The sequence below is a fragment of the Vulpes vulpes genome, chromosome 1, assembly GCF_048418805.1.
Source record: "Vulpes vulpes isolate BD-2025 chromosome 1, VulVul3, whole genome shotgun sequence".
Lineage (NCBI taxonomy): Eukaryota > Metazoa > Chordata > Mammalia > Carnivora > Canidae > Vulpes > Vulpes vulpes.
The window spans coordinates 6,220,916-6,241,149 of record NC_132780.1 but is presented as its reverse complement, the minus strand read 5'-3'; the positions used below and the strand labels follow the sequence as shown (position 1 = coordinate 6,241,149).

Sequence of the window (20,234 nt, the reverse complement as noted above, 5' to 3'; positions counted from 1 at the left end):
TTTATTCTCCTGGATCTTCCCTCGGTGTATATAGTTCATGGTCTGTTTTTTCCTTGGAGAACAAATTACCTCCAAATCATTGTTTACATAGTCCCATTATCTTCTCACTTCCTATTGCCATTTCTATCATATTCTAAATTCTAATAAATGCATAGGTGTTTCCAGAATCTCTTGTTCTGCTAAATCAATATAAGTCTCTTCTTTTCCAATACTTACAACTTATTACATTGGTGAAAATCTCCAGGTCTATGCAGACAGCAACAAGAAGCATGTTTCACATTCCCAGTTTTAGTGGAAATGCATCTAAAGTTTCAGCATTACCTGCACCATCAGCTTTTTTGTTAGGTGTAGGATTATTATCATACAAATGTCTTTTCTCTTCAGTATAAATTCCCTGGTGTCCAGTTAAGTTTTTTGCTTTTGTTTTCCTCATTTGTGATATTTTCCTTAAGTATGATTATTTCTGATGCACTATGAGGCTTAAATTCCTGATGAATGCTTTCCAATTTTTAAGATATTTACAGGGTTTTTAATGAGTATGAATTTTCTGATGTCTAATGTGGTGTGACTTCTGGCTAAAAGCTTTCCCACATTCACTACATTGATAAGGCTTCTTACCTGTATGTATTCTCAAATGCAGAGCAAGGGTTGAGAATTGAGAGAAAGCTTTCCCACATTCATTACAACCATAGGGTTTCTCACCTGTATGGCTTCTCACGTGTACAGTAAGAGATGAACTTTGAGAGAAGGCTTTTCCACATACATTGCATTCATAGGGTTTATCACCTGAATGAATTCTCACATGTACAATAAGTGATGTTCGTTGAGAGAAGGCTTTTCCGCATTCATTACATTCATAGGGTTTCTCTCCAGTGTGAATGTTTTGATGTTTTATGAGGTACTTCTTCTGGCCAAAAGCTGTTCCACATTCATTACATTTAAAGGGTTTCTCTCCAATATGAATTTTCTCATGCTCAGTAAGGTTAGATTTGCCACTGAAGGTTTTTCCACACTCCTTACACACAAAAGGCTTCTCTCCCGTGTGAGTTCTCTGGTGTCTGATGAGATTTGACTTCTGAATGAAAGCTTTCCCACAATCCTTACACTCAAAAGGTTTCTCTCCAGTGTGAATTTTCTGATGGGTAAGGAGGTTTTCCTTCTGGCTGAAGGATTTTCCACATTCATTACATTCAAAAAGCTTCTCTCCAGTATGGGTGTTCTGATGTTTAATGACATACTGCTTTTGGCTGAAGGCTTTTCCACATTCATTACATTCGAAAGGTTTCTCTCTATTATGGAAATGTTCATGCTCGGTGAGATTTGATTTGTGGCTGAAGACTTTCCCACATACCTTACAAGCAAAGGGGTTTTCCCCACTACAAATTCTCTGCTGACTGAGGTGTGACATCTGAATGGAAGCTTTCCCACATTCACAAGGTTTCTCTCCACTATGAATTTTTTGATGAATGAGAATTTACTTTTGGCTGAAAGTATTTCCACATTTCTTACATTTGAAGGGTCTCTGTGTATGACCTTCCAGGTGTAAAATAAGGGATAAAATTCAAGAGGAAACTTTTATCATATGCAGTGTATTACAAGCTTTCTCTCCAAGTATAAATTTTCTAATGCTCAATGAGGTTTTGTTATATTCACTGGTTTCTCTCCAGTAAAATTTTCTTCTGCTTAATGAGATTTGTCATCTAGCTAAAGGCTCCTCAGTATTCCTCAGAAGAACAGGGTTTCTCTCCAGCTTGACTTCTACATTTAATGAGGTATGTGACATATGAGTGAAAATTTTCCCACATTCAGTAAATTCATAGGGTTTCTCTCCAGTATGAATGCTCTGTTTTCAGATGGGGTTCAAACTGTTTTAACTGAAGGCATTTCCACGCTAATTTACAATTAAAGGGGTTATTACCATAAAGAATACGCTGTGGCAGGGTTTCTGAACTAAATTAAATTGATGATTCTTTCCTACACAACTTCCTTCATGGCTATAAGCTAAATTGTGTTTCAAACTCTAGGTAAGCTGAAAGAGGTGTTGCCCTTAAATATATAATGTCTGAGATCAGAGGAAGTATTTTTCCAATTTTCTTATATTCACTGTTTGTTTTTTTCTCAGTCTGTTCTTTACTGGAGATGGATGCAACTTGATTCCCAAGTCTTGTTGCCTCTCTATCTGCTCATCATCTTCTCAGGCTTCTTCTAAAATGGGAGTACAAAGAATCATCATTTAAAGGAGTTAATATATAAAGTGCTTAGTACTGTGGCTGACAAATGGTAAGCACTCAATAATGTTAGCTTTATGTTATCATTATTTATTAATTTTCCTATAAAATTTTGGATTGTGCTTTTGGGATGTACTTTGGAAGCCCGTCTCACAGTATGAAAAAATCCTCACCAGCAATGTCACCAAACAACTTTTGAAAAGGAAACTCTTGTGGGGGATACATGCATAGAAAAATAAAGTTCATGGGCACACAAACTTAAGGATTACTCTTGAAAAATAACCTTTCCCATTTCTTAGTTCAGGAAATTGAATGTAACAATGAGGAATTAACAAGTAGGATAAAAAGATGTAAAATTGATAAAGTCTCCCTGGATGCCTAAGAAAAGGAAAGGAATTAACAACTGCTTCCTCCCAAAATCCCATTAAAAAGACAAACAAAAGGAAAATGGTACAAGCTCACAAGAAAACAGGACATGACTAGAGACATGAATACACACAAACATTAAAAATTTTCCAATAACATAAGCACACAAAAGATTTTCAACACAGCAGAGCTGATAAAGTTTAAGTATGTAAAGATACTATAGAAGATGCCAATGTCAAATAAACCAATTTATGCCACAAAATATCAGAAAGACTAAGGAAATGGAGGAATCAGGTACCTCACAAAAAGGAATAAAGGATGGTAGCTGAAAAAAAATTATATAAAATGCAGTTGGAGCACTACCTCTCCCAGTAAGACCACCCCTTTGTACGAAATGGAAATTATTCTTTGCAGAAATTTAATCAGAGAAGCACCAGGCTCAGATGACAAGGTGCTACACTGAAACCAATGGAATTAAATCTATACATACTATGCTGAAACCTCCAAGATATTCTGTAGCTCATACCAAAAACTGTTGGCAATTAGGTATATATACCTGTGAGCAGGGTATGAATGGCTCCTTCTCTGGAGAACATGAAATGCCCATGAAAACCCTCAGTAGGATACTCCTCCAAGATGGTATAGGACCTGGCCACACCAGAGTTTGTGAGTAAAGCAGTGTACTCATTCTGCAGGGAGACTCTGGGTCCATAAGGCATTTTTTCTTTTTTTCCCTAAGATTTTATTTTTAAATAATCTCTACACCCAACGTGGGGCTGGAACTCACATTCCCAAGGTCAAAAGTCCATTGCCTGAGCCAGCCAGGCATCTCATGGCATTTTTTAAAAAAATATTTGAGAGAGAATGAGTGGGAGGGGCCAACGGAGATGGGAGAGGGAATCTCAAGCAGACTCTGCTGAGCACAGTGCCTGACATGGGGCTCGATCTCACTACTCTAAGATTATGACCTAGCCAAAACCAAGAGTCACACACTTAACCAATGGCACCACCCAGGTGCCCTACCCCATGGCATTTTACTTTTGATTCACTGAAATCTACCAGAGGACTAAAAGCATCCAAGGCATGAAAGAGCTTATGATCACCTTTTAGTGGATCAGTTTTAAGTATGACTGCAGCCAATATTTCACACACATTTGAGGGACCTCTAATAAGACAGATCAATATCAAAAGGAGAAAAAAAAAAGTCTGAGGAATAAAGGTAAGGAACAGTACACAGCAACAAAACCTAAAACCAAAGAGAAGATATTTTATCAGTGCAACAGTAGTAGGGTTCTCTATAAGCAAGAAACAAAAAGTCCCCTTGAAATTAAGATGGGGACTGGGAAGGTAGACTGTATTGTCATTCAATAGTAACAGAATCATCTTACTGCCGAAGGATTATAGTACTCGGACCAAGCAAACTCCGGGATGGCCAGCTACCCTGTTTGGCCAGTGAAATATTAGCACAAATGACAAGTATTTCCTGAAAGAAGCTTTAAGAAAACATATTCAGAGGTACTTAGCTGGCTAAGTAGACTCTTAATCTTGAGGTTGTGAGTTCAAGCCCCATGCTGGGTGTAGACATTACTTAAAAATAAAGTCTTAGAAATGCCAATGTGGCTCAGTCCATTAAGCATTCACCTTTGGTTCAGGTCAGGATCCTATGAGCCCTGCATTAAGCTCCCTGCTCAGCCAGGAGTCTGCTTCTCCCTTTCCCTCTCCCTCTGCCCCTGCTCTCTTGCTTGTTCGCTCTCAAATAAATCCAATCTTAAGAAATAAAATGACAAATTCAAGGCCAGTTACTCAAAAAATTAAAAATAGAACCACATGATACATCAATTTCACTTCTGGGTATATATCCAAAGAAAATGAAAATACTAAGTCAAAAAGATCTATGTGCCAACATGTTCACTGCAGGATTATTTACAACAGCTAAGATATGTAAACACTCTAAATATCCATCACTGGATGAATGAGTAGATATGGTACATACATACAATGGGATTATTATTCACCCATAAAAAAAGAATAAAATCCTATCATTTGTGACAACATGGATGGAATTTGAGGGCATTACAGTTAAGTGAAAGGTCAGAGAAAGACAAATAATGTATGCTCTCACTTACACGTGGAATCTTAAACAACAAACCAAGCTCATAGCGAACAAACTGATGAGCTGCCGTAAGTGGCAGGGAGGTGTGGGCAAAATGGGTTAAAGGGGTCAAAGGTACAATTTCCAGTTATAAAATAAGCCATGGGGATATAATGCACAGCTACAGTTAATAATACTGTATTGTATATTCAAAAGTTGCTAAGAAAGTAGTTCTTAAATGTTCTCATCCTAAGAAAAAAAAAAGTTCTGGAACTATGTGTCTTGACAGGTGCTAACTAGAGTTACTGCGATCATTTCATAATATATACAAACTTCAATTATGTTGTAGTTGGTGGAGGGATGGGGTAATTTAGGTGATGGGCATTAAGGAGGGCATTTGATGTAATCAGCACTGGGTGTTATTTGCAACTGATGAATCACTACATTCTGTCCCTGAAACTGATAATACACTATATGTTAACTAACTTAAATTTAAATTGAAAAAAAGGAAAAAAAATACATTTAAAACTAATATAATGCTGTAGGTCAATTATACCTCAATACATTTTTTTAAAGAACAAATTCAGAGCATAAACCAAGATACTGTATTAGCTGAGTGAAGTTCCAGAAAAACAAAAGAAGAAAACTGATTAGAGGAATAATTCAAAGAAAAACAAAAAAAGGCTTCTTCTCTTATAAGCCATGCATCTCTAGACTTAAAGGGCACATTTAGTGTTTTGCACAATGAATAAAAGATGCATCTTTAGATGTATCACCATAACATTTCAAAAGAAAAAATAGGCCATAAAATACCCTGATATATATATGTACACATATAAAGATTTTATTTATTTACTCATTCATGAGAGACACAGAGAGAGGCAGAGACATGGGCAGAGGAGAAACAGGCTCCCTGTGGGGAGCCTAATGCAGGACTCGATCCCAGGACCCCGGGATCACAACCCAAGCCAAAGGCAGGCACTCAACCACTAACCCACCCAAGCATCCCAAGAAATATAATTTAGATTTACAAATAATGAGATTTTTAAAAATGAGATTATTATTTTTTAAATAAATACACTTTAAAAAGTTTCTCAATTTTACTTCTAAATATCACTAAAGTCCACATAAACCAAAAGGTCCTCAAGTTTGTTTATACATTCTATTGTGGTAAAGAAAGCCCACATAACAAATTTTTTTTGTGTTTAAAAAAATTAACTATTTTTCTTAAAGATTTTATTTATATATTTAAAGGAGAGTGAATGAGAGAACACATGAGCAGGGACAGACTCCCCTGCTGAACTCAAACCTAGGACCCTGGGACCATGACCTGAGCCAAAGGCAGATGCTCAACCAACAGCCATCCAGGCACCGTGACCATTAGCTAATTTTTTTAAACTTGTTCTTTTCTTTTAAAGATTTTATTTATTTATTCATGAGAGACAGAGAGAGAGAGGCAGAGACACAGGCAGAGAGAGAAGCAGGCTCCACACAGGGAGCCTGATGTGGGACTTGATTCCAGGACTCCAGGATCACACCCTAGGCTGTAGGCAGGTGCTCAACCGCTGAGCCACCTGGGCATCCCTTTTTTAGACTTTTAAAATTGAAGTATAATTGACATAACATTATACAGTATATTAAGTTCAGATAAACAACATAATGATTCGATATTTGTACATACTGCAAAATGATTACAGTAAGTCTAGTTAACATTCGTCACCATACATGCAGATCTTTTTCTTGTTATGAGAACTTTTAAAATCCAGATGGTCCTCAACTTTTAAGAATGTAAAGGTGGCTAAATGGGTACCAGGTTTCCTTTTATGGGGATGAAAGTGTTCTGGAGTTAGTGGTAATAGTCGTGCAACTTGTGAATATACTAAAAACCGCTGAATTGTACACTCTAAAAGAATGGATTTTATGTTACGTGAATTCTAGCTCAATAAAGCTGTCATCAAAAAAAAAAAAAAAAAGCAAAAGTGTAAGTTTGAGGACTGCTACTCAAAACATTTCTCATTACTCATTTAACAAATATCTTTTTCTTTCCTTGCTATGTATCTGGCACACTTCTAAGCTCTAGGGATTAACAGTATTGACCAAAACTGATAAAATTCACTGTCCTCCCTCATCAAGAGTCTAGTGGACAGATAAAGAGATGGTTTGTTAAAAAGCTGAAACCGCTACAGAAAAGAAAAGAAAAAAAAAAGATCAGAGAAGGGGATAGTTTTAATTTTAGATAGAGTGGCCTCTGAGCAAGATTCAAGATATTAAAGAAAGTGATCCTTACAGATATCTGGAGGAAGAGCCTGCCAAGCATATTAATTATGCAATCAATGAATAACAATCATGCATATTATGTTCCTCATGCTCTTCTTTGGCTTAGCTTGATCCCTCCTATTTTGTAACCATCGTAAAATCTACAGAAACTCCTGAGAGCAGGTCCAAAAACATGCTCCTAAAAAGATTTTTCCAGTCTTGTCTCTTACTTACGAACATCTTTCACTGAACTTCTAATTACAATTAGATTCACTTTTCCTAAAGTAAGTAATTCATACTAAATATCTTTTAAACCAAATCTGTATATAGCTAAGTCTTAACATCCTAAGTATAACCTGAGATGTTAGATTCCATTAATTGCTCTACTCTTTGAGGGGCTGACAGTAGAAAATTTTTAAATGCTAGGGGCAATATCATCAGAGGAAAAAAAGAATGAGATTTTAAAGATGAAGCTATACTCCACATTAGGTATGGAGCCTACTTAAAAAAGAAAAGAAAAAGGGAAAAAAACTTTTTTAATATAAAAAGTATTTTGGAGATAGAGGAAATATAAATATGGACTAATTATTACATATTAGAATATTATGGCTAATCCATCTAAGAGTAATGATATTGTGATTATGTAGAGTCATGCCATTATTTTTAGAAAATGCATACTTAATTTTTTAGAGGTTAAGTGTCATGATGTTTTAGCAACATACACAGGGATAGAGGCACACACATATAAAACAGACATGGCAAAATAATTACTGAATTTATACAGTGGATGGGACACTTGGGTGGCTCAGCAGTTGAGTGTCTTTGGCTTAGGGTGTGATCCTGGAGTTCTGGGATCAAGTCCCACACATCAGGCTCCCTGTAGCAAGCCTGCTTCTCCCTCTGCCTCTCTGTGTGTCTCTCACAAATAAATAAATAAAATCTTTAAAAAAATCTATACAGTGAGTATATGGGAGAATACTGTATTCGTCTCTCAGTTTTTAATATTTGAAAATGTTCATGGATAAAAAACTGAAGAACTGATCAGTAACAATCCTCCCACAGTAATTCATAGATTTAACAAGTATCTCAAAACTAGAGACAGAACATGGGCCTTCCTTTCAACAGATTGTAATATAGACTCCAGATACCAAAATGTAAATACATATAAGACAGGATTTACGCAGGACTTTTGAATTTCCATGAAAATATAAAATAGGATGGTCAAAGGGGAGATCAATAAAAGAGGAACATATTTAAATGATAAATAAGACCTGAATAGATAGAACATTTCATAATCAAAAGCCAAGATTCAAAGAATTTTACAGAGAGAAAAAAGTATGTTCATATTTACATTAATGGTTAATTAATATGTCCTATCTTGATAAGATTAAAGTATATTGGGGTAGTTTAGCTCCACCTTTAGCCCAGGGCATGATCCTGGAGACCAGGGATCAAGTCCCACTTCGAGCTTCCTGCACGGAGCCTGCTTCTCTCTCTGTGTTTCTGCCCCCCCCCCCCCCCCCCCCGTCTCTCATGAATAAATAAATATAATTGAAAAAAAAAAAAGATTAATGTATATCTTTTTAAAGGCTTGGCTACCATATCTCAAGGATCATGAGAAATGGTCTAGACATAGTATGAAACAGATTTTAGGTAATCTCTCTAGACCTGAAAATAATGATCTGAAATCCCCAATTTGGATATTATAGTATTAACCTCACTATCTGACAAAAGAAGATGAAACAAGTCTAACAGTTATATCCTGTAAATAGGTAAAATTATGGTGGGCAAGATAGAAAGGCTGGAAAAATGAGAATTGATACTACAGAGTTACTTCTAACTTCAGAATAATTAAGTGTTGGGATGCCTGGGTAGGTCAGTTAAGCATCTGGCTCTGGGTTTCAGTTCCAGTTGTGATCTCATGGGTTGTAGGATTGAGCAAGCCCCAGCTGTGGCACTGAGCGTGGAGTCTGCTTCAGATTCTTTTTTGCTCTCCCTCTCCCTCTGCTCCTCCCCATTAGCACACAGGTGGGCGCTTTCTCTCTCAAATAAATAAATATAAATACAATCTTCAAAAAGAAAAAGTCTTCTCTGGGATTTAATTTATAAAGAAAAGGAGGAAAGGTAGAATGCAGTGTTCTAGGAGCCACCTCCATCCAGTAAGAGGAAAAAGGGGAAAAAATGAAAGCAAAAGATAAGAAAACACTTAGAAAGATAAGGCAATGCCTCAGGTCAAAAGCAATGCCTCAGGTCATCAAGGCACCAACCAAGCAGAAATGGAAGAGAATTCCTACCGGATGAATCACATAACATAAATAGATCCTTTCTGCTAAAATAGTAAAATAAGAACATCTCTGCCCGCTTTTCACACCTGTGAAGGATAAAACGGGGAAAAAAGGGAAAACTGCATTGTTGAGAAGAGTAAGAAGTAGCTATAATTCTAATGTTGCAGGAGAAAAGGATGTTAGCAGGCAGTTGCCACTGCTGTTTTAGGAAGAGTTCTCAGGCACAATGCTCTCTGAAAACATAAGGCACTGCCCTCAGGCGTCAAATCATTACCTCCTTGTTTTTAACAACAGAATCCAGGAATGTAGGATGGATAAAGAAGACTTGGTGGACACACCAGCATCCCTAAATGGTAGGAAAAATGGGACCGAGCAAGGAAATAGAGATCCCATCAGTGAATAAAGCAGCTTATTAGTAGTACAGAACAAAAGGTCACAACTTTCTACCTCCCTAAATTCCTGACTGGTATACCTAATTGCCTATATGAATATGCACTTAGATGATCAACAGACATGTCACAATCAACAAGTCCAAAATAAAATAAACCTCTTGGATCTATCTCCCAAAATTCCTGAAGTCTTCCTATCTCAGGAAACATTAACTCATTCTCTTCTAGTTAAAACTTTGGAGTTATCGGTGTTACTCCTCTTCCTCTTAAAAAACAACACAACCTAAAAAAAATTAATAAACAACACAATCTATCAGCTAATCCTGTCAGCTATTTCTTTAAAATATCTTGAAGAATCTGACTTGTCACTAGCTCTACTACTATCATTTTCTTACCTAGATTACTGCAATAGCCTCTGATTAATCTCCTGGCCTTACCTCCCCCACCCTATACCTTATATTCTATACAGCAGCCAAAATCTAATTCTGATCTTATCACTCCTCTCTCTGCTCAAAACCCTTAATGGTCTCCCAAATCACTCAGAATAAAGGCCAAAGTTTATGATTTGGCCTGTTAACTAACCAAACCTATTCTTAACTCCGTTTTGCTCATTCTGAGCCAGCCTACTCTGCCCTGATCAATATTTCTAAAACAGCAAGCTCCAGCTTCAGGGCTTTTAACACTTTTTGTTTCTTCTGGCTGAAGGCTCTTCCATCAAATATTACATGCTTCACTTGCACATTCTTCAGATCTTTTTTTCAAAAGTCATCCCCTTAGTGAGACCTTTCCCTGACCAACTGATTTAAAATTGTAACTGCCAACTGGCCTTCTCTATGCTGGTTTTCCTTACTTTAATTTTTTTCAAGAGAACTACCACAGTGTGTCTTACCTCAGGAGGGAGGAATTTTTGAAAGGTTTGATTACTGTCATTTCCTTAGTAACTGAAATGGTGCCTAATAATATCATTCAACAGTATGGTATATGAATATACCATATTGATAGAAATGTAAATTGGTTTACTACTTTTGAGAACAGGCTTATTTCTGTCAAGTCTATAAATAAATGTAACTTTGAGTTAGCATTTCCATTTAGAATAAATCATTAGTTATATCTACATGACTCTGCGAACAATATAAGTATATATACACTTGTAAACACTTGTGTCTTTAAAAGTATATGTCTAGGGATCCCTGGGTGGCTCAGCGGTTTGGCACCTGCCTTTGGCCCAGGGCGCGATCCTGGAGTCCCAGGATCGAGTCCCACGTCGGGCTCCCGGCATAGAGCCTGCTTCTCACTCTGCCTGTGTCTCTGCCTCTCTCTCTCTCTGTGTCTATCATGATGAATAAATAAATAAATCTTAAAAAAAAATAAATAAAATAAAATCATATGTCTAGAAACAACCTAAATGTCCATAAATAGGAGACAGACTAAATAAATTATGTGTTGATAGTCTCTCCTAGAAAAGGAAACAAAAACAACTATGGACACAGAATACATATAGCCCTTTATATGAAAACTGAAGGCTTACATACATATGTATTCATATTTATAGCACAGATATATAATATATGCTAGTTTATTCACAGACTACCTCAAGAAGGATACATGTGAAACTCAAAAGTGACTGCATCTTTGAAAAAAATCTATAGGACGTAAAGTCAGAGGTAATAGACTTTTTCACTATATACCTTCAAGTTCAAAAATTTTACGTTATTTTTAAAAATTTTACGTTATTACGTAAAAAACAAATACAGACTCATAACATTTATATGCACACACACACATACAGCAGAAAGGGAAAGAACTGATTTCTGGGGTGACAAATTCTGAAAGAGGTATATGGGGGTAGAAGAAAGGGAGGCAGGATTTTGCTGATGTGTAATGGGGGAGAAGGTGGATAAGAAGGCAACAGGAAGCATGATTACAGACATAAAACCTAACTCAGAGGCATTAACCACTGAAAGACTGAAAGAAGGTGGCAAGTAATAAAAAGCAACCTAAACATGAGACAATATATGAAGACTTATATACCTATAAAAGAAAATGCATAAGGGAAGACGTCTATACACACTGGGAGGTATAAGACTGAGGGTATCAATGGAAGAGAAAATAATCACACAGAGGCAGTATAAATAAAGTGTAATGTGACATACACTGATCTGGATGACATCCAGAACAGAGGTAAGAGGGGCATCTGGCCCTCTAGAATTTGATTAAATAATAGAGTAATGAAGCAGAAAAAAAAATGACTGTCAATATAATTTGGGTATCTAAAGAATTCATACCAAGTAACTCAGACCAGAGCCTCATCTTTGAGTATTTCATAGGTGTCAGTGCTGTTTGAACAACTGTTAACCTGGCTTGGCATTCACTTACCTGAACAAATTTCCTTTCCACTTTGTTCTCTACCATCCAGTGTGTCTTCTTATTCCAACAGAGGATCAGATAGAGTTTGGTCAGTTTACAACCTGTTTTAGGGGAAATGACACAGCACTAGAATATTAATGCTGGAGGCCAAAGTACCATCCTAGACCTCAGGCTGAGCCCTGGGGCCTCCAGGCCTTCTGAATGATGAGGAAGGTGCAGTTTCCAGAGATGCGCAAGGAAGTGGCCCTGTGAAAAAGAACGGAGTAATGACCTTTTGCCTTAGAGATTAAAGCACACACAATTATAATAAGCAAAAGGACTAAGACTATCTGGATCCTGAATTTCAAAGCCATACTCATCAAACCATTTAAATTTCCACACATTCAGAAATGGGGTAAAAAAAAAAAAAAGTGTTTCTCAGAATTTTACTTACATAGGAAAGCTGTTCATACTTTACATAACTAGATGATACTGTTCTGCACCACACATTCCTATATAGGTTCCTAAGTGGATTTAACCATGGCCCTTATTCCTAGATTAATTTAATTCAACTATGACAACAGCAGTAGATGCCAATCAGAACTAGGTTGCCAGGATACAATGTGTAGGAAATTGTTCTTACAGTATTCAGGAATTAAGCTACTAAAGCTTTTCCTGGAATCCTAGTATTTACTTTGTATTATAATCTGATTAAAACTGTATTAAATGTCCCATATATGTTTATTCATTTATTGAAAAACATTTGCAAGGACATTATTGGGACAACTGACAAAACTTGAATATGGACTTTTAAGATTTTATTTATTTATTGGTAAGAGACACAGAGAGACAGAGACAGAGGCAGAGGGAGGAGCAGGCTTTTGTGAGGAGCCTGACGCAGGACTCAGTCCCAGGACTCTAAGCACAACCTGAGCCACCTGGGTACCCCTGAATATGGGCTTTGTATTATATAATAGCAATGTGTTGATGTTAAAAACTTTCTAATTTTGGTTACTGTACTATGGTTATGAAAAACAATGTCCTTGTTCTTAGAAAATTCACGCTGAAATACTTATAAAGGAAGCATGTATGCAACTTAGTCTCAAATGGTTCAAAAAAATTATACACACCAATATTTGGACAGAGAAGGAAAAATAAAGCAAAAAAACAAAATGTAAATGGTAAATTTGGGTAAAAGACATATAGGACTTTCTGAACTAATCCAACTTTTCTATAAAGTTGAAATCCTATTAAAAAAAGTAAAATACTAAAAACTTGAGTTACTACTTATATACATATACACTATCTACTATGCATGTTGAAAAAGCTTGGTCACCAATTTTTGCACTGGGGTGTGGCAGAAATGGAAGGCTTAGAACATAATTTAGACAGTAATGTACACAGAGAAGAAATAGGAGAGGGTGAGTTGGCTGAAGAAAATCTGCAGGGAAAAGGATATCAAGTTTGATATTCTGGAGTATCAAGTTTCAAAATGATTTTTTAAAAAATATTTTATTAATTGGAGAAAGAGAGGGACGCCTGCCTGGGTGGCTCAGTAGTTGGGCGCCTGCCTTCGGCTCAGGTCGTCATCCCGGGATCCAGGATTAAGTCTTGCGTTGGGCTCCCCGAGAGAAGCCTGCTTCTCCCTCTGCCTGTTTCTCTGCCACTCTCTCTCAGTCTGTGTCTCTCATGAATAAAGAAATTTAAAAATTAAAAAACAAAAAAAAAAAAAAGAGAGAGAGAGAGAGAAAGCACAAGCAGGGGTAGAGGCAGAGGGAGAAGCAGACTCCCCACTGAGCAGGCAGCCCAATGCAGGACTCAATCCCAGGACTCCAATCATGACCTGAGCGGAAGGCAGATGCTTAACAGACTGAGCCACCCAGGCACCCCAAAGTGTTAGGTTTGCAAGCAACATGCAGACAGGCATACCCATTAGGCAACTGCACATACATATAAGGAGCTCAGAATAGGCCAAGGAAGGAAATGGGAATTTATCAGCTGTGAGAATATCAGTGCTGCTGAAGACATAGGTGGAATGTGGCTATGACTACTTAGAGAATATACACAGGACATGAAAACGAGAGTCAAGGGCAGAATCCTAGGAACACCCAACAGTCAGAGGCAAGGAAAGGTTTCAAAGAAGCATGGTGGCTGCTTAGTTTTGATCTTTCAAGTACTTATGCAAACTACAGAGAATATCAAGAATAATGGGGGTGGTGGGCAGCCAATCCACATTCTGTTATCTTTTGCAAAACCAGTAGAGAATATGTTCACTCTAAATTATATTAAGTGTAGCCCCAAATACCCAAAATAGCAGATATGGTACAGGAACCAAAACAGTATGGTAGGTACAGCAAGGAAGACTACAAAATGCTAAGGAATCTTTGAAATAACAGATCTCAGAAATTATTAGCAAATGTTTATTCTCAGAATGACAGTAAGAACTTGAGTTACAAGTTCAAGAACTTCTTCAAGGAAGAACTTGAGAACTGTTGCAACTGAGTCTAATAATGAACAACAGGGATCCCTGGGTGGCGCAGCGGTTTGGCGCCTGCCTTTGGCCCAGGGCGTGATCCTGGAGACCCGGGATCGAATCCCACGTCGGGCTCCCAGTGCATGGAGCCTGCTTCTCCCTCTGCCTATGTCTCTGCCTTTCTCTCTCTCTGTGACTATCATAAAAAAAATAATAAAATAAAATAAATAAAATAAATAAAATATAAAATAAAATAAAATAAAATAATAAAAATAAAATAAATAAAAATAAAATAAAAAATAAAAATAATAAAAATAATAAAAAATAATAAAATAAAATAAAATAAAATAAAATAAATAAAATAAAAAAATATAAAATAAAATAAAATAAATAAAATAAAATAAATAAAATAAAATAAAAAATAAATAAATAAAATAAATAAATAAAATAAATAAAATAAAATAATAAATAAAATATAAAATAAAATAAAATAAAATAAAATAAAATAAAATAAAATAAAATAAAAATGAACAACAAAACTAGGAACCAAAAAACTCCTCCAGGGATGCCTGGGTGGCTCAGTGGCTGAGTGGTTGAGTGGCTCAGGGCGTGATCCTGGGGTCCTGGGATTGAATCCCACAAAAAAACAAAAACTCTCCCCCACCCCACCCCAAAAAACCCCCAAAACAAAAACTCCTCCCAAATTCCATGTACCAAAAGCAGACCCAAAGAAGAAGCCTAAACAGTGAGTTGTAAAAAGCCTAGGAAAAACTGGGAATGCTTTGAGGGATTCCAAGAACTTAAAAAGCTCAGAAATCTGCAGCTAATATTTCTTTACTAAATGAGCAAGCCTCACCCTGAGGGAACTAATAAAAGCAAGACCTAGATTAAACAGAAAAGGACTGCAGGGAAAGCAGGAGTAGGCTTTAAAAGTACTTAGGAATAGGGGGTCCCCAGATTTAGCAACTTCTGAAAGTAAATGTATCATCCTGGAAGGCAAGTACTATGAAGAATTATGGGAAACAGGGAGATAGAGATAGAAGTTGGCTTCAAACAGGCTAGGGTCAGTAAGCCAGAGGAGGTGAGGAACTCCATTGCTTTAAACGCTAGAAGAGGCACATGAGCTCTGAAACACAGGATACTATGATGCTTCCTTTTTCCTGGTAATGGTCTCAGAAAATCTCTCATACAAACATGAATAAACAAAATAATTTGTCTGTGTCTATACAAAAATACTAAAAAGCAAACAAACAAACAAACAAAAAAACCCAGTAGGGCAGCCCCAGTGGCTTAGAGGTTTAGCGCCGCCTTCAGCCCAGGGTGTGATCATGGAGACCCAGGTTCGAGTTCCGCGACGAGCTCCCTACATGGAGCCTGCTTCTCCCCTGCCTGTGTCTCTGCCTCTCTGTCTCTAATAAATAAATTAAATCTTTAAAAAAGTGAAAGTGAACAGCATGATTTTTCAACAGCTGAGTAAACACATATGAAAAAACTGCCACAGGGGATCCCTGGGTGGCGCAGCGGTTTGGCGCCTGCCTTTGGCCCAGGGCGCGATCCTGGAAACCCCGGATCGAATCCCACATCGGGCTCCCGGTGCATGGAGCCTGCTTCTTCCTCCGCCTGTGTCTCTGCCTCTCTCTCTCTCTCTCTGTGACTATCATAAAAAAAAAAAAAAAAAGAAAGAAAAAACTGCCACAAAGCAATTAAACAAAAACAAAATGAATTTTTATAATTTTTACAACTTTAAGAAGCAAGCAAAGCCATAAAAGAACACAAGGATCAAAACAGACTCAACTACAGAGAACTGAGGTTGCTGGAGGGAAGCCAGGTGGGGCGATGGGTTAAATGACTGATGGGTATTAAGGAGGGCATGCACTGTAATGAGCATGGAGTGCTATATATATAAGTGATGAATCACTAAATTCTACTTCTGAAATTAGTATTCCACTATATAGTAACTAACTGGAATTTAAAAATTTGAAATTACAAAAAAAAAATAGTTTTTAAGAAAAAAAAAAAAGAATGGACATCTTATTTTGTGCTGAAAAAAAACTTTTTTAAGACTGCAATATTATGGGGCACCTGGGTGGCTCAGCAGTTGAGCATCGGCCTTTGGCCCAGAGCATGATTCCGGAGTCCCGGGATCGAGTCCCACATCGGGCTCCCTGTATGGAGCCTGCTTCTCCCTCCACCTGTGTCTCTGTCTCTCCCTGTGTCTCTCATGAATAAATAAAATCTTAAAAAAAAAAAAAAAAAAGACTCCAAAGTACTCAAAAGGAAACTGGAACATATAAAATACTTATGTAGGGATCCCTGGGTGGCGCAGCGGTTTGGTGCCTGCCTTTGGCCCAGGGCGCGATCCTGGAGACCCGGGATCGAATCCCACGTCGGGCTCCCGGTGCATGGAGCCTGCTTCTCTCTCTATCTCTCTGTGACTATCATAAATAAATAAAAATTTAAAAAAAAATTTAAAAATAAAATAAAATACTTATGTACATGGACAATATTTAACATCATAAAAATCTAACGTCCCTTTCTCCTAAGTTATTTTATAAATTTAATGCAATACCAATAAAAATAAGCTATTCTTCCCTAGAACTAGACAAGTTAATTCTAAAGGTTACAAAGAAAATTAAATAAGCAAGGGGGGTCTGGGTGGCTCAGTCATTTGAGCGTCTGATTGATTTTGGCTCAGCAGGGAGTCTGCTTGAGATCCCCTCTCCCCCAGGAGCACACATAAGCACACTCTTTCTCAAATAAATAAAATCTTAAAAGGGAAAAAAGAGAAAAAAAAGAATAGCTAGGAAATTCTGAAAAGAATAAGCAATAAGAAGAGACTAGCTACATCAAAATTATAGAGCTTCAATAATAAAAAGATAAATACTGGTACATAAATACAGACTAGAAGATGGATGAGACTATAAATTCCAGAAACAGACCAAATACATGTAAGAATTTATTATATGATCAAAATGGAATTTTAGGGCAGCCTGGGGGCTCAGCGGTTTAGCGCCGCCTTCTGCCCAGGGTGTGATCCTGGAGACCCCGGATCGGGTCCCAGGACAGGCTCCCTGCATGGAGCCTGCTTCTCCCTTTGCCTGTGTCTCTGCCTCTCTGTCTGTCTCTCATGAATAAATAAATAAAATCTTTAAAAAATAAATACATAAATTTGAAAAAATTGCAACTCATTTCACATAGGACTAACATTTCTAATGTACAGGTCCTAGAAGAAAATGGGGCCCCAAAGAAAAACGAGGAAAAGGATATGGATAGTTCCTTAATAAATACATGAAGCCTTTAAACATATGGAAGATAATTAACTTCCCTCAGAAGAAATGTAAATAAGGCCTACACTGAGATACCAATTTTCATTTATGCCTTTGGCAAAATATAATTAACACTACACTCTAATGGTAAGGTTCTAGGAGAAAAGGTGCTTTTGTACATTGCTAGTAGAGTTTAAGTACCTAGCTATATGGGCAATTCTACTTATAGCAATCTACTTTAGAGATAGTCCTACAGGAGTACAAAATGACACAGGTAAGAAATTACTCATTATTGCTGTTAGTAATAGCAAAAGACTGAAAACAATTCAAATGTCCAACTGAATCAACTATGGTAAACACACACAATGTTTTATTTATACAGCAGTTAAAAAGAAAAAACAACAACAAGGAGACCTCCAGGATATATGGTTAAGTGAATAAATTGAGGAGTTAGATGAATATAGTAGACTACTTTTTATGAAAAAAGGGTGTGGGTAGAAGGGAACTAGTGGCTTAACAAAAAAAATCCACTTGAAGGATAAACAAGAAACAAACAAGAAACTATATTTCACTGGGATAAAGATGAATGTGATGGGGAGGGAAGCAGAATGAGAGGAGTTATCTCTGTGAGATGTAATTTTTAATTTATAGCTTTGCATTTCTTTAAGATTTTTAATTTTTTTTTTTAAGCAATCTCTACACTCAATGAGGGGCCTGAACTCAACCCTGAGATCAAGACCAACATGCTCTACCAACTAAGCCAGCCAGGTGCCCCAATTAGTTAACTTTTTAAATAATCAAATTCACTTTTTAAAAAGCAGTCCTGAACTTGAAAAAAACGAAACAAATGAACCCAACTATACATTAACTTGAATTAACAAAGTTCCTCAAAGAATGGATTTATTGGGATCCCTGGGTGGCTCAGTGGTTTAGCGCCTGCCTTTGGCCCAGGGTGCAATCCTGGAGTCCTGGGATTGAGTCCTGTGTCGGGCTCCCGGCATGGAGCCTGCTTCTCCCTCTGCCAGTGTCTCTGCCCCTCTCTCTCTCTCTCTCTCTAATAAATAAATAAATAAATCTTAAAAAAAAAAAAAAGAATGGATTTATTTCAAAAGACTCTGACAAAGACAATGAATTGACTATACATCTTTAGTGGGATGAATCCTAGGGACAAAATAGCTACAAAGAAATTTTTCATGTGACAAAGTATGTACATAGTTACTACTAATACCAGTAATGTTATTTTGAAACCATTTTCCTTATATTGAAAGATAAAACAAAGAAAATAAGCACATGTTAATATGTTTCAAAATTTTTACTATAAGATATAATTAGGAGCTAATTATTAGGTAAAAATATCATTAAAATTTGAATTGATTTAAAAATACATGAACTAAAAATAAATAAATATACATGAACTAGTGATTTTTAAAAATAGATTTTCTTGCTCTATCACTAAGATGCCATGAAACAATGCAGCAACGAGAACATCAGCACCCAGATCTTGGGCTCTACTACCATTCTCCAATAAAAGGAATGAGAGCTCCTTGGGAGAAATGGCCAATTCCAAGAGGGAAGGCACAAGGTGGGCCTGGAGTGCAAGAACATTTTCAAATTAAATGGCAGCAAGTCAAAATGAACCAGGAGTCAGTTTGGAGGAATGTCCACAGCTAAAATTGTGGTAATAGGAGTATCAGAAAGGAAACTAGTTATAGTTGCTAGAACTCAACTTTATAATGATGCTTACAAGTCAGAAAAATATGAAAAAGAACAACCATGGGGGGTGGGAGGGGTGGGGGCTCAGCAGTTTAGCACCGCCTTCAGCCCAGGGCCTGATCCTGGAGACCGGGGATGGAGTCCCCATCAGGCTCCCTGCATGGAGCCTGCTTCTCCCTCTGCCTGTGTCTCTGCCTCTCTCTCTCTCTCTCTCTCTCATGAATAAATAAAATCTTAAAAAAAAAAATCCACCCATTAAATCAATGGGGAGTGAATATTCATTCATATGATACAAAGTAAATCCATACAGATTACATTTTGGTCAAAAAGGGAAAAATATAATCACTAATGATGGATCAGTCATATCATATACCTCTTCTGATGTTACACATTTGAAGATCATCTCTGCTTTATTCTGGCCAAAAGTAAGTCACAACTGGGATTCTTAAAAAACATCATCAGAGGTTCTGAATTAGAACCATGAGAAAGTAACCACCACCGAAATCAAAGAACATTCTCATGAAAAAGATAATGGGTTTCCAGGGACTCTAGGGTGGCTCAGTGGCTGAAGGTCTGCCTTTGGCTCAGGTTGTGATCCTGGGGTCCTGGGACAGAGTCCTGCATCAGGCTCTCCACAGGGGGCCTGCTTCTCCCTCAGTCTCTGTGGCTCTCATGAATAAATAAATAAATAAAAACTAAAAAAAAAAAAAAAAGCGGGGGTGGGGGGGTGGCTCAGCGGTTTAGTGCCTGCCTTTGGCCCAGGGCATGATCCTGGAGTCCCGGGATCAAGTCCTGCACCAGGCTCCCAGCATGGAACCTG

General features: G+C 37.2%; 1 protein-coding gene across 1 annotated transcript; it reads right to left on the bottom strand.

The window, feature by feature from the left end:
- Window positions 1-390: 390 nt before the first annotated feature.
- Window positions 391-1,541, bottom strand: ZNF146 (zinc finger protein 146). Its single transcript, XM_072756249.1, has one exon. The coding sequence runs from the start codon at window positions 1,406-1,408 to the stop codon at window positions 530-532; it is 879 nt and encodes a 292-aa protein (XP_072612350.1). The 5' UTR covers window positions 1,409-1,541; the 3' UTR covers window positions 391-529.
- Window positions 1,542-20,234: the final 18,693 nt, after the last annotated feature.

Bases quoted from the DNA above. Each gene is read 5' to 3' on its own strand.
- ZNF146 (XM_072756249.1), bottom strand. From the start codon at position 1,408: ATGTCACACCTCAGTCAGCAGAGAATTTGTAGTGGGGAAAACCCCTTT.